The 15,557-nt window shown below is 34.6% G+C and overlaps 1 protein-coding gene across 1 annotated transcript in view; it reads left to right on the plus strand.

Moving 5' to 3' along the window:
* LOC110288977 (vomeronasal type-2 receptor 116-like) overlaps positions 1 to 14,533 on the plus strand; it is a 20,967-nt gene extending 6,434 nt beyond the window's left edge. The window contains exon 6 of the mRNA XM_021155196.1: positions 13,614 to 14,533. Within this exon, the coding sequence (XP_021010855.1) occupies positions 13,614 to 14,533 (920 nt within the window). The remainder of the gene's footprint in view (positions 1 to 13,613) is intronic.
* Positions 14,534 to 15,557: the final 1,024 nt, after the last annotated feature.

Here is a 15,557-nt window from a genome sequence, read left to right on the forward strand (position 1 = left end):
TTTATCAAAATATTCAGATTGAATTTTTCTCCCATATTAACATAGTTCTCAAAGTCCATTGTGGAAAGTATAATGTATATCACATCAAAGAGTAAAAGTCTTCAAATATACTGTTTTTTAAAATAGTAAACTCTCGTGAACTCTATATTTGTCTTATTATTCTAGGTCCCTGGACAACGATATTTTTCCTAAATATTTCTGTAGAACACTAAAGATTACTGACTGCATTATGATATGTTTTTGCTTTTCAATTTTAATAAAATAGGAATACTTTGCATTTATAATACTTTACCTTTTATTCACTTTACAGTCTACTCTTATCCCCCATCTCTCCTCTTTGCCAGTCCCATTCTTTCAAATTCATCACCCTCATACACCATATCCTTCCAATTAGACAAGGACAGCTTCCTCTTGGATTCTATTCCATCATGCAATATGTTCAAAGCAGGACTAGTGAGAGACCCAATGTGGCAGCCCAAGTAGGGGAATGAAATCCTATGGCAGGTTACTAAGATGGAGATAGATTTTGGTCCACTTGTGACACGACCCAGATGAAGAAAAAGCTGTACATTTGCTTTTATGATTAGAGAGCTTAGTTCCAGTCATGGCATGCTCTACAGTTGTTGGTCTCGTCGTTATGAATTCCTAGATGTCCAGGTTATTTGATGCTGTAGGAGTTCTTGTAGTGTTCTTGACACTTCTAGCTCACCTGTGTCTATTTCACACTTTATAGAATACTCGATAAATTCACCTGATAGTTACTGCTTGTTTTTCCATCTATTTATACTTGCTGCTACATGAAGCCCCTCAGGAGACAGTTCTGCTGCATTCCTGTTTACAAACATAACAGTACTATTAATAGTGGCAGACTTTGGCTCCATCATAAAATTTGGGAAAATATTGGTTCCCACAGACAGCACCATCTTTACCCCTATAAATAGTCATCACTTATATTTGATTGAAGGTTCCCTGGATGGATTGATGTCACGTTCCTTCCTCATGAAGCTGTGCCTACCTATAGAAGGTAGCCAATTAAGTTTCTATATCCCTTTCTACTTAGAACCGTAAAGTCACCACTGTATATTCCCTGTATCCTCACCTTTTCCAGGCCTCCAGCTCATCCCAGAGCAGCCCATCTCAATTTCTATCCTCACTCCCAGGTTTCTCTGATCCCCTCACCCATAGTTTTTCACCACCCCTTTACTCACTTACCACCCCCCCTTCAACAACTTTTTCTATCTTAATTGACCTCCTAAGACTATTTAGTTGCATCTTCTGTGTAACATTTGTATATCCTCATTTGGAAACACTTTATTATCCCGTTTTTGGGGGCCAGTGGATTGTAGCATGTTTATGCTGAAATTTATGCCTAATATCTACAGGTAAATGAGTACACAAGAACCATGTGTTTGTTTTTTTCTTTTTTGTTTTCCCCCCTCTGGCCTATATCACTCAGGATGATATACTTAAATTCCATTCATATTTTAAGATGTGGGGCTTTTGGTAGATGAATAGCATTGTTTTGTGTAGGTGTGCCCCATTTTTTTATGCTTTCTTCAGTTGAGGGAAATCTTGCTTGTTTCTTTTTTTCTTGGTATTAGGAATAAGGCTGAGATTAATATAGTTGAACAAGTCTCTCTGTGGTAGAGTGGGACATCTTTTGGGCGTATACCAGGAGGAGTATAGCTTTGTCATGAAGTACAAGTATTCCTAGTTTTCTGAGAAAATATCAAATTGATTTCCAAAGTGCTTGTACAAATTTACACTGCCACCAGCAATAGAGGAGCTTTTTCTGTTTGCACATGATCTTGATATCATATGCCACCACTTGAGATATTTTTTTTTTTATGATATCCATTCTCTCAGGATAAAGTAGTATCTCAGGATTCTTTGATTTGCACTTCACAGATGACAATTTAGTGGTAACATGAGGTCTAGTTTTGTCATAGCCTGAAGTATGCATGACCATGGCAAAGAGACTGTAATATGGGTGAATGCTAGATTCTACCCCACATGAGCTATACCCCTTATGTTCACTAACCTGTGAGGAAACTGTCCTCAGCAATGGAGGGACATACTTAAGTTTCAAATGATGACTTTCTGTTCTAGCATCAGTCTGTCTTGTTTAGGGACTTTCATGGGAACCACTCAGCCAACAAGATAGCCAAATTTATCACTTCATACCAATGACCTAGTTACCAAAGATGGCACGTTCAGTCTCTGTATACTCTGTTAAGAGAAATTCTCAATAGGATCACCTTTATACATCCAGGTGATTTCCACTGAACTGTATTTCCACACTGCCCATGAAATACCATCCAAGTCCAGTTTTTTGACTCCATCTGTTCTCTCTCTCTCTCCATAACATACAAAAATCACTTCCTTTCCTTTCTTCTTGGTCCCAAATAACAAAAATGATATATTTCTTCTTCCAAGAGAGATGCACCTTTTACATTTCAGACTTCTTCTGTACATAGCTCTCTGGGCTTGTGCATTGTTGCTTCTTATCATTTATTTAACAGTGATTGTCCAATTTTGAGCCAATATATATAATATTTGCTTTCTGTCACTGGGTTATTTTATTCAGGTTGACTTCTTTTTTGTTCCATCCATTTTGAACAAAATTTTATAAAGTCATTTTATTTTAAATAGGTGAGTCACCCTGCATTGTGTAGGTGTAGTATATTTTCTTTATCCTGTATTGAGTGGAAGTACATCTAGGTTGTTTTCATTTTCTGGTTCTTTTCAATAAAACTAAAACGATCGTAATAAAGCATTTGGAGTTGCAGTTAATGTGAACATATTTTGGGTGCATATGTAAAATGCTAAAACTGGATTTGGTGGTAAATCTAATCCCAATTTTCTTAGTAATTTCCATAATGATTTATACTCACATCAGCAAAGAAGGTATGTTCCTCTTGTCCCAAATTGTTACCAATATGAATAATGGTTTGTACTATTATTAACATTATTATTATTAATTATTAAAATATAAATTTATATTTAAATTTAGTTATAACATGTTAATATTTTTATTGGATTTTTCCTTTCTTTCAATTTCAAATGTTATCCCCTTTCCAGTTTTCCCCCAGAATGCTTCCATTCCATCTCCCAAACCTGCTTCTATTGGGATGTTTCCCTTTCCACACAACCACTCCTGTCTTCCTGCCCTGGCATTTCTCTACACTGGAGAAATGAGTCTTCACAGGAACAAAGGCTTTTCCTCCTATTGGTGCCCCACAAGACCACCCTCTGCTACATAAAAGGCTAGAGCCATTTTCCCCTCCATGTGTACTTGAGCTCTTTGTGGTCGGATTGGTTGATATTATTGCTCTCCCTATGGTGCTGGAAACCCCTGCATCTCCTTTAGACCTTTCTCTAACTCCTCCATTGGGGGAGCCTGTGCTAAGTCCAATTTCTGCCTGTTAAACTCTGCCTCTGTATTTGTCAGATTCTGGCAGAGCTTCTCAGTAGACAGGTATATCAGATTCCTGTCAGCATGCACTTCTTGCATCCAAGATTGTCTTTGGGTTTTGGGTCTATATAAGAGATGGGACCCACGTTGAGTAGTTTTTGTATGGCCATCCTTCGTTCTCTGCTCCAAGTCTTGTCTCTGTATTTGCTTCCAATAATATTTTGTTTCTCCCTTTCTAAGAAATTACTGAGACATCCACACTTGGTTGTCTATAACCTTACTATAAATTCTCTTTATAAACTTTAGGTGTGTTTCTTACATTAGGAATTATGCCAGTATTTATCTTGGCTATATAATTGTTTTAACTTGTCTTTAGAATCTTTAGGTATGTTTCTTGCATTAGAAATGGCACAAGTATTTATCATGATGAGGTGGATAATATATTTGCTGTGTTTTTGAATAAATTTCCATGTTTATTTATTAGAGATATTAATCTATAATTCCCTTTCTCCACTGAAACTTTATGTAGCTTTTGTGCTAGGGTAACTAGAGATTCAGAAAATGAGCTAGAAAATGTTTCTTTTGTATGTATTTTTTGGAATTATTTGGGATGTACTAGCCTTATGTCTTTGAATTTCTGGTTGAACTTTTACCTACTACCAATTTGGACATAGGCTTTGTTGTGTTTGGGAGTATTTAAATGAGTGGTTCTATTCAATGGGGGAAATTGGTCTATGTGAATTTCTTGTCTGGCTATGATTTCACTTTGGTAAGTATTCTATATCAGAAAAACAAACAATTTTATTAGATTTCATTAGACTTTGTGGAGTGCTAGTCCTAATAATTCCCTTCAGTGTCTGCTATATTCTTATTTATACTTTTATTTATCTATTCATTTACTATTTTGTAAGTTTTTTTCTATGACCATTTAATTGGATAATAGTCCGCCTATTATTAAAAATTGATATTTTCTAAATACTTCTGTCATTATCTTTTTTCTTTTCTTTTCTTTTCTTTTTTTAACCAGGTTTCTCTTGGCTGTCCTGGAACTCAATCTGTAGACCTGGCTGAACTTGAACTCAGGAATCTGCCTGCCTCTGCCTCCCAAGTGCTGGGATTAAAGGCATGTGCCACCACTACCTGGGAGTTTATATATATAAACAAACTAATTTCACCCCTCAGTTTCATAATTGCCATCTAACTTACTTAGGTATATTTAAACCATTTGTTGTTGTGTTTGTAGTTGAGCCTTTAGATGTCCTGTCAACTTGCCAGTGTGAGATCTCTTTATTTTCTTAAGGAAATACTTAGTGCTATTACCATTTCATTTAGCAGCTTTTCATTGTGTCCCATGTATTTGAAATTGTTGTGTACAAATGTTCATTGAATTCTAGAATGTCTACAGGTTTTTTTGTTTGTTTGTTTCATCCATCATTTCTTTAAACTAAGTGTTGTTCATTGCTTATGAGTATGCAAGACTTCTGTGGTTCCTTTTGAATATAGTGCCCTTCATTAATATCTGGTGATTTGCTAGGATATAGTGAGTTATTAAATTTTTCCTGGATTTTTTGAGACTTGCCTTATTTTTGAGTAGGTAGATTTTTGAGAAAACTCTGTGAGTTCCTGAAAAAAATCTATTCTTTAATGTTTAGCATAATGATATGTATATATTTTTTACATTAATTTGATTTATAAGATTAGTTGACTCCAATATTTTTTTTCATTTTATACTTTTGTCTAGGTGAATTGTCCACTGATTTGAGAATGTAGTTGAAGCTGTGTGCATTTGCATCTGTACTGGTCAGGCTCGAGCAGAACTTCTCTGTGACAGCTAAATCAGGCTCCTGTCAACAAGTGCTTCTTTATATCAGCAATACTGTCTGGATTTAGTGTCTGCAGAAGAGATAGTTGCATAGGTGGGGCAGTCTCTGGATGCTCTTTCTTTGAATCTGTATTCCACTCTTTGTCCCTGTACTTTGTCTTAACAAGCAGAATTCAGGATTAAAAATTTGATGTGGGTGTGTGGCACCATTTCTCAAATGGTGGAAAGGGCCTATTCTCTCGATGTAGTCTCTATAGGTTCTATCTCTACTTTGTTGGGTATTTCAGATAATGTCTTCCCTCTCATATCCTGGGAATCGCTTGAGTCCCTGGCATTTGGAAGTTTATAGTAGCTACACCCAGTTACACCTCCCCAGTTGTTACTCTCCTTTAAAATTCATGAACTTCTGTACTTTTCCTCTATCTCAGTACTTGTATGACCTGTTCCCTTTTTCCCCTACCCCTCCCTCTCTCCCTCCCTTTCTGATCACTCTCTCCCTTGACTTCCAAAGTTTATTTAATTTCCCCTTCTGAGTAGGACTGTAGCTTCCACATTGGTGTGGTCTTCTTTTTTCTTGGGTTTCATATGGTATAAGAGGTGTATAGTGGGAATTCTCCAGGTTCATTTTTGATAATGTCCACTTATATATTCCATGCCGTGTGCGTGTGTGTGTGTGTGTGTGTGTGTGTGTGTGTGTGTTATTTTTGACTGGGTTACCTAACAAAGGTTATATTTTCACATTCTATCCATTGACCTGTGAATTTTGTGAAGTCTTTGTCTTTAATAGTTAAGTAGTATTCCATTGTGTAAATATATCACATTCACTGTACTCATTCCTCTGTTGAGAGTACCTCTAGTTTGTTTCCAGCTTCTGTCTATTATAAATAAAGCTGCTATGAATTTAGTGGAGCATGTGTCCTTGTTATATGTTAGAGCATCATTTCCCCTGGATTTGTATAACTGGGGCCTCAGGTAAAAATATTGCCAGTTTTCTGAGAAACCACTTAGCTTATTTCCAGTGGATGTACCATCTCACAATCCCAGCAGCAAATGAAGAGTGTTCCTCTTTCTCAACAACCTTGTAAGCATCTGTTGTCACCTTAGTTTTTGATCTTAGCCATTGTGATGGGTGTGAGGTAGAATTTCAGGGTTGTTGATTTGCATTTTCCTGTTGACTAAGGATATTAAATATATTTTTTTAATTTTATGCAATATTTTATTTACTTATATTTCAAATATTATCCCCTTTCCTAGTTTCTTCTACAAAACTCCCCTATCCCATTCTCTCTCCTCCTGCTTCTATGTATGTGCTCCCCAATCCTCCCACTCTTGCACTCTCTTCCTTTAATGGTTTCGAGCCTTCTCAGTACAAAGGGTATTAACTCCTATCGATGTCCAACAAGGTCATCCTCTGCTACATATATGGCTGCAGCCATGAGTTCTGCCATGTCTATGTACTTTTCGGTTGATGGTTTAGTTCCTGGGACCTCTGGGGTATCTGTTTGGTTGAATTTGTTCTTTGTATGGGTTGCAAACCCCTTCAGCAAGATGAGTCCTTTCTCTAAATCCAGCACTGGAGACCACCTCCTCAGTAAAATGATTAGCTGTAAGGATCCACCTCTGTATTTGCCAGATTCTGGCAGAGCCTCTCAGGAGTATATATCAGGTGCCTGACAGCAAGCTCTTCTGTAAGTGCTTCTCATCCTTTCATGAATAATCTGTTGAGAATTTGATGTTTAGTTCTGTACCTCATTTTAATAGGGTTATTTGGTTCTCTGGAGTCCAATATCTTGAGTTCTTTGCATATTTTGGATGTTAGCACATTTTAGATGTAGGGTGATTAAAGGTCTTTTCCTAATCAGTGGGTTACAATTTTCTTCTATTGACAATGTTCTTTGCCTTACAGAAGCTTTTCAATTTTACGAGGTCCCATTTGTTCAATCTTGACCTTAGATAATAAGCCTGGGTATTCTATTCAGGAAATGTTCTCCTTGCCAATGTACTTGAGATTCTTTCCTACTTCCTCTTCTGTTAGATTCATTGTATCTGGTTATGTGGAGATTCTTGATCTACTTGGACTTTCGCTTTGTACAAGGAGATAAGATTTGGTCAATTGCATTCTTCAACATGCTGAACACCAGTTGAACCAGCACTGCTACATCCACTCCCATAGTTACAATTGTGACAGGCCCCAAAAACCTGGGCTCTGTTCCGAGGGGAAATGTTCTCTGAAACTTAGTCTCCTGGAATCGTGGTATTCTGTATAAAGAATGTCCAATGTCCTTGCTTTAGTTAGTAAACAGATCTGTGTGCTGCTTAATATTGCTTTATTACAAGTGCTCCTAAGGATTGATTTTTTTGACATATAGCTAAGTTAGATCCTAGAAAGTCCTTGAGCTGACCATGGAGTTGGAATTCAATAAGTATGTTGCCTATTCAGTGACATTAAGAATTGCCTCAAGTATTACACTATCACTTAGAATAAAAGCCAAATAGCTCCCATATACAGCAATTCACAATGGTTTAGGAAGTAGATCTGGCTGTGGTTTTAGAGTATTGCATTATTCATGAGATGGTTAGCTAGAGCGGACCTCTCTAATTAGAACCATGACTTGTGTATGGGAAGCCCTTGCCTTAGGAGTGTAAAGACCTCACACCTGGCTTCTAAGACTATAGCTGACCTTAGATAGAGCTGACTTTGTCTCAGTTGTTTTATTGCCCAGTTCCTGCCAGTCTTTGTGTTTACATTCCTTTGTTTTGTGTAAGAGTTATTAAGCATCCAGTAACATCATTTGTACCTTGCCGATGTGTCACCTAACCTCCCTATTTTCTTCTGTATAAAAAGTTTGATGTTCAATTTGAAAAAAATTACATTCAGATTTTACACAATCTTGTGTATTGCGTCTGTTTGTCATTTCATTCACCGACTCCTTGTCCACTTGCAGCTACAGACCCGTTCTACACAGACAGGGACCAAAAGGGTCGACAGCAGTTTGGTGCCCACACTATTTCTTGCAAGTGCTGTCTTTTCCCACTGGATTGTGTTAGCTTTTTTGGTGTTTCAGTTTATTGCTGGGTCTTCAATTGTACTTCAACTATGTACTTTTCTGTCTCTGAGCCAATAACATCCACTTTTTATCAGTGTTGCTCTGTACTAGAGTTTAAGTTTAGGGATGGTGATTCCCCAAGAAGTTCTCTTATTATTGAGAATACTTTTTACTATCCTGGGTTTTTGTCATCGAAATGAATTTGAGAATTCCTATTTTTATCTCTGTGGAGAATTGAGTTGGAAATTTGATTTGGATTGCAATGAATTTGTAGACTACTTTAGTAAGATGGCCATTTTTAATATTTTAATTCGGCCTATCCATGAGTATGAGAGTTCTTTCCATCTTTAGGTCTTCTTCAATTTCATTCTTCAGAAACTTGAAGTTCTTGATGTACAGATTTTTCACTTGCTTGGTTACAGTCACACAAAGGCATTTTATATTATTTGTCACTAGTGTTAATGATGTAGTTTACTTAATTTCTTTCTGAGCACATTTATTCTTTTAGAAGAGGAAGGCTCTTTATATCTTTGAGTTAGATTTGTATCCAGCCACTTTTACTGAATTAGTTTATCAGGTATAGGACTTCTCTCATGGATTTTTTTTTTTTTTTTGGCATCACTTGTGTGCACAATCATGTCATCTGAAAGTACTGATATCTCTACATCCTCCTTTTGAATTTGTAATATTTTTATCTCATTTTGTTTCCTAATTGCTATGGCTAGAACTTTAAGCACTATATTGAAATGATGGGGGGAGAGTGGACAGCCTTGTCTTGTCCTGATTTTAGTGGGATTGCTTCAAGTTTCTCTCCATTTAGTGTGATGTGGGCCATTGGCTTGCTGTATATTGCATTTATTTATTTATTTATTTATTTATTTATTTATTTATTTATTTATTGGGTTTTTTGAGACAGTGTTTCTCTGTATAGCCCTGGCTGTCCTAGAATTCACTTTGTAGACCAGGCTGGCCTCGAACTCAAAAATCTGCCTGCCTCTGCCTCTCAAATGCTGGGATTAAAGGTGTGTGCCACCATTAGGTGTGGCTCTTGATTTCCAGGTTTCTCTAATACTTTTAGGAAGAAAGGCTCTTTTTTTTGTCAAAGGCTTTTTCACAATGTAAAGAGATGATCACATTGTGGGTTTTTATTTTAATTGGAGTTTTTTATATTATATTTTGTTGATGAATATCCTTATATTGAACAAACCCTACATCACTCAAATTAAGTCTTCTTGATCAGAGTGAATGGTCATTTGGATATGTTCTTGTATTCAGTTTGTATGAATTTTATAGAGTATTTTTACATCAATGTTCATGAAGAAAAATGGATTTAAGTTCTCTTTCTTATTTGGGTCTTTGTGTGATAAAGGTATCAGTTTAGCTGTAGATTCATAGAATTTACAAGATAGTGTTCCTCCTGTATCTTTTTTTTTTTTTTAATTTGAAAGAACGTGAGAAGTAATGATTTTAGGTCTTTTTTGAAGGTCTGAATGAATTCTAAACAAATACCAATTGGTCCTTGGGATTTTATTCTTTGTAGACTTTGACTGACTGATTCAATTTCCTTGGGGGTTATTTTACTGTTTAATGGTTTCTCATATACTTATTTAACTTTGGCATCTGGTATCTAAAACATCATCCATTTCAGATAGATTTTATAATTTTAATGACTATAAGCTTTTGTAGTAAGATTTGGTAAGTTTTTAAATTCTTCAGTTTCTTTTGTTACATCTCTATTTACATTTCTGATTTTGTTATTTTGAATATGGTCTCTGTGCCCTGTGATTATTCTGGCTAAGGGTTTGTCTATCTTATTTATTTTATCAATGTTCCATCTGATGGATTTGTTGATTCTTTGAGTAAATCTCTTTCTTTCTATTTGGATAACTTCATCCCTGAGTTTGATTATTATCTCTTTTCTAATCCTCTTAAATATATTTGCTTCCATTTTTTATTGATCTTTATGACATGTTGTTAAGCTGCTAGGAAATGGTCTTGACAAATTATTTTTGGATACACTTGGAGCTATGAATTTTCTGCTTACCACTGCTTTCATTGTGACCCATAAGTTTGGGTATGTTTTTGCTTTCATTTTCATTAAATTCTAAATACTCTTTAATTTCTTTCTTCACTTATTCCTTGACTAAGTTATCATTATGTAGCTAGTTGTTCAGCTTCCATGTATATGTGGGCTTTCTGTTGTTTTGTTGTTGTGGAAGTACAGCATTTGTCTGTGCTGATCTAATAGAATGCATGGGATTATTTCAATTTTCTATTATTGGTTGATGCTTGTTTTGTGTCTGATTACATGGTCCTTATTTGGGAAGCTACCATGAGGTTCTGAGAAGGTATATTCTTTCTTTCAGGGTGAAATGTTCTGTAGATGTGTATTAAATCCGTTAGGTTTATACCTTCTCTTAGTTTCACTGTTGTCTATGTTTAGTTTCTGTTTCCATGATCTGTCCATTGGAGGGAGTGGAGTGTCAAAATCTCCTATTATTGTGTAAGGTAGGTTCAATGTGTACTTAGAGCTTCCTTATGTTTCTTTTACAAATGTAGATGCCCTTGCTTTTGGGGCAGAGATATTCAAGATGTTCAAGTGCTCCTCCTGCTGGATTTTTCCTTTAATCAGTATGTGACATTCATCTTCATTCTTTTTTATTTTTTTTTTGATAACTTTTGATTGAGAATCCATTTTATTTGATACTAGTATTGCTATCCCAGCTTGTTTCTTGCAGCCATTTGCCTGGAAATATTTTCCAACCTCCTACTTTGAAGTAGTATCTGTCTTTGTCACTGAGGTGGGTTTCCTTTATGAAGCAAAATTCTGGTCTTTTTTAAATATGCGGCCTATATCTATGTCTTTCTCTTGGGGAATTATATCCACTAATGTTCAGAGATATTAAAGACCAACAATTGATGTTTCTTTTTTTTTCTTCTATTATGCTCTGTAGGTCTGAATTTTGGAAATATATTGTTTAAATTGGTTTTCTTTTTGTTTCTGTTGACTAAATTGATCAAGTGATTTTTTTTAATGTTTATTTTTTCAAAGACCATACTAATCATCATATTTTATACATAATTCTATGGACTTTTTGTTGTACTTTAGCTATGTTGGAAGATCAGGACCTCCCATGATAGGAGACACAATGCCCAGGATTTTATTAGTTTTTATCATTTAATTAAATTTTTGCTGATTTTAGGTCTACCAGATGACTCCTAGTTTTGTCAGGATTGTATGGGATTTTATTCCATGGCTTGTGATTCATGTATATATTTTCAGAGTGTGGGTTGGCTGAGTTTTGCCTGCTCTACTAGTATGTTCATGGGCAAGTTTTCTTAGTGTTGATTGCTGGTTAATGGAAGGCCAAAGTGATGGTCTGATAGATCCATAGGAGGAATGAACTGTTTTAAAATAATGCTACTCTAGTTATTTTATTTCAGTAATAATTGAGATCTGATAATTATGTATGAGGTAATAGAAAAGGTGGCTAAGGTCTACAGACAGCCTACCAGTTCTTCTGGTAGGTATGTCCTGTTGTTGACCAGTGAATTTTACTTTTTTTATCATTTATAAAGCCTTGAATATGTGTGTGTGTTCTATATAAAATAACCATGTGCTATAATTATAATAATACACATATTGTATGTAATGCATATTATATAATATATAATAAACATATATGTGTATTATAGTACCTTATTATTTTTCAAAAAATACAAATTTGCAGTATTTGAATAGAGCTTTGTTCAGTACAATTGATGAGGTAATACAAAATGAAAAAATGTACATCATTCAGTACACAGACAGTACTGGAAAAAAACTACCACTATTCATGTTGCTAAATCTTATTCAGGTAAAATTACAAGAAAACAGAATAAATTATAGTGAAAGTTAAAATGATACAAATTGAAAAATGTTATAAGCCTCTGTGTCATATAAACTGTCAAGGTTTTTTTTTTGAGAAATAGAATATTATGTAGATATCTCTGAATCAATACCACAAACTTGGAAGCATTGGGCTGTCAAAACTTACAGAAATTATCAAAACTGGAGGAAAATGTGCTTTACCAAAATCCATGTATTGAATCATGAAACTGAATATTTCATTTTAGACATGTTAAAAATTTGGATGTTAAATTTCTCATACTATCTCTTCCTTCTTTGATATTATCAGTACTTTAATTAGATACTTTTACTACCAAGATTATAATACAATAATATCATTTTACTTTTCCCTATCCTTCCTACAAAATCAACCCTCTTTACTACCCTTTAAATTTGTGATTGATTTTTTAAATTGCTGTTGCACACAAAGATTTTCTGTATATAAAATGTTTCTAAGTACAATATATTAGTTTGTATAGTATTACTTGTGTGTTTTGGAAGAAGATTATTTTGTTATTCAAGAACAATTTGTTGGTATCCTCTACTCTAGCAAAGTGTCTCAACATTCCCTGGTTATCTTTAGTTCCCTATGTAACATTGTTGCCTGGCAGTCTTTCCCTACTCCACCTTATTATGTTTATTGTTTTGTTCTCACCCAGCTTATGTTTAAGCTTCTCTTGTTGAGATTTTATGGGTTTTACTAGTGATAATCTTAGAAAATACAATATATAAACTCACAACAAATGTTTATCTAAAAGTTTTACAATATGAAATCTCCTTCTTTTGAAAATTTAAGTTTTAAATGATAAATCAATTTTGTAGAAATATTCATGAGACAAGGCTCCAAAACTTTTAATTTTACTACAATTATTTCTAGTGGTGGCTGTCACTTTCATACCTTAAGCGTTATACTTATTTGTTTGTGTAAGGTTAATTATTGGTAGTATAGTTAGGGATAAAAATGTTTTAGTAACATGTTGACCATATATTGTTTTCAAAGATAAGGATTTGAAATAATTTATTTGTCCAACCATCAACTTGAGACCACATGTAGAACACAAGAATTCCTGATATTTAAACAGCAAGATGTATGGACACAGCCCATTAATAGTTATTTTTGCATAATTTAGAGCATAATTAAATTACAGAGGTTTGCTTTTATGAATGATCAATCTAAGATATGTGATTGTAGAAACATGTAAATTATGTTTTTTAAATATGATATAAATATTTTGAATATATAAGACAATTATAAGCAAAGCTTGCATAAAAATAACAAGCATTAAAATTTGTATCAAATGCTATGCAGCTTCCACATTTAAATTAATGTATACCACAANATGCAAGTCTAATTTATCTATGGCTATTCCAATGCATTAATTCACTATATCTTGTTAATGATAATAAATATTTCTGGTAACACTTTCCTTCTTATACTAGACATGGATCACTGTGTGAAGTGTCCAGAAGATCAATATGCAAATGAAGACCATACTCTCTGCCTCCAAAAAATTGTGGCTATTTTAGATTATAGAGACCCTTTGGGAAAGTCTCTGGCTGGTTTTGCTATATGCTTCTCTGTCCTTACATCTGGTATACTCTGCGTGTTCCTGAAATACAGAGAAACTCCCATAGTCAAAGCCAATAACCAAACTCTCAGCTATGTACTACTCATCTCCCTAGTATTTTGTTTTATCTGTTCCTTGCTTTACATTGGTCATCCCACTATGATCATCTGTATCCTGCAGCAGACCACATTTGCCATTGCTTTCACTGTGGCTACCTCTACTGTCTTGGCTAAGACAATTACTGTCCTACTAGCATTCAAGATAACTATTCCAGGAAGAAGAATGAGGTGGCTGCTTGTGTCAGGGTTACCCAAATATATTATTCCCATATGCACCATGATTCAGCTGATTCTTTGTGGAATTTGGCTGGGAACTTCTCCTCCATTTGTTGATGCTGATGTACACATGGTACATGGCCACATCATCATTGTTTGTAACAAAGGTTCAGTGATTGCCTTCTACTGTGTACTTGGATATATGGGCTCTGTAGCTCTAGCAAGTTTCACTGTAGCTTTCTTGGCCAGGAATCTGCCTGATACATTCAATGAAGCCAAGCTCTTGACATTCAGCATGTTGGTGTTCTGCAGTGTCTGGATCACTTTCATCCCTGTCTACCATAGCACCAAAGGCAAGACTATGATTGCTGTGGAAGTGTTCTGTATCTTGGCCTCAAGTGCAGGTCTGCTTCTTTGCATTTTTGCCCCAAAATGCTATATTATTTTATTAAGACCACAGACAAATTCTCTTCACAAGTTCAGGAAACCACATGCTAAACCTGGAAATATAAGTTAAATTTAACCACTTATATAGTATACCAAAATTATCTACATTTTTACAAAGCTGCTTCTACTCCTCAAGTATTATGTTGAAATGAAATTGCTATCAGGTAAACAATGTAGAACATATGCTGTATAATAAAATTCAAACAAATCACCTGGACCTCAGTTTATTGAATCAAGCTGTGTAATCAGATACTTTTATACCTCTTATTATAGTTTGTTTTTACTACAAAACTGTCAGGTATCTGAAAATTGGCACTTGGGTTTGCAAATTATTTTATGTGTAATCGACCTACCAATATTAATCCTGTGTAATTATTACTTTCTAGAAAAAAAATACTGCCATGTTGATAGTACTTGTAGAAATTAAAAAGGAATCCTCTTATATTTTTCTACTTCTGCAAAGAATTTTATAAAGAACAATTAAAAATTTTCTGTCTAACATGATATTCCAGGATGTGGGATGATTACAAATTATGATGGCATCACTGCTTTCTGTTTCAATTTGAATACTGTTCATAATGAAGATACTTCATAATTTATATTGTAATTCTGCTGAAAGCCTGATAAATGAGGATATATACAAGTCCATAAAAATCTGTTCTTATTTTCCTAATCTGTTCTTATTCTCTAAATGCATATCTTTGTATTGATTTTTTATATTTTAAAACATATATATCTATAAAACTTAGTCATAGGTAATTATTTATATAACATATAGCTATTAGTTAAGAAATGCATAATGGTTTAAACTATAAAGAAGAACAAATAGCTTTCTCCAACTTAAGTAAAACAGCTTCATGACCAAGGTTTGGAAAGCATCTTGGCCTAGGACTCAGACAAACCAAGGGCCAATCTCTTAGAAGTGTTGTGATATTCTTATTTTTTTAATTAATTTATTTTTATTAGATATTTTATTTATATACATTTAAATGCTATCCTTAAAGTTCCTTACACATTCTCTCTGCCCTGCTCTCCTACCCTCCCACTCCTACTTCTTGGCACTGACATTCCCCTATACTGGGGCATATATAGTT

The sequence above is a fragment of the Mus caroli genome, unplaced genomic scaffold, assembly GCF_900094665.2.
Source record: "Mus caroli unplaced genomic scaffold, CAROLI_EIJ_v1.1 scaffold_13707_1, whole genome shotgun sequence".
In the NCBI taxonomy this organism is placed as follows: domain Eukaryota; kingdom Metazoa; phylum Chordata; class Mammalia; order Rodentia; family Muridae; genus Mus; species Mus caroli.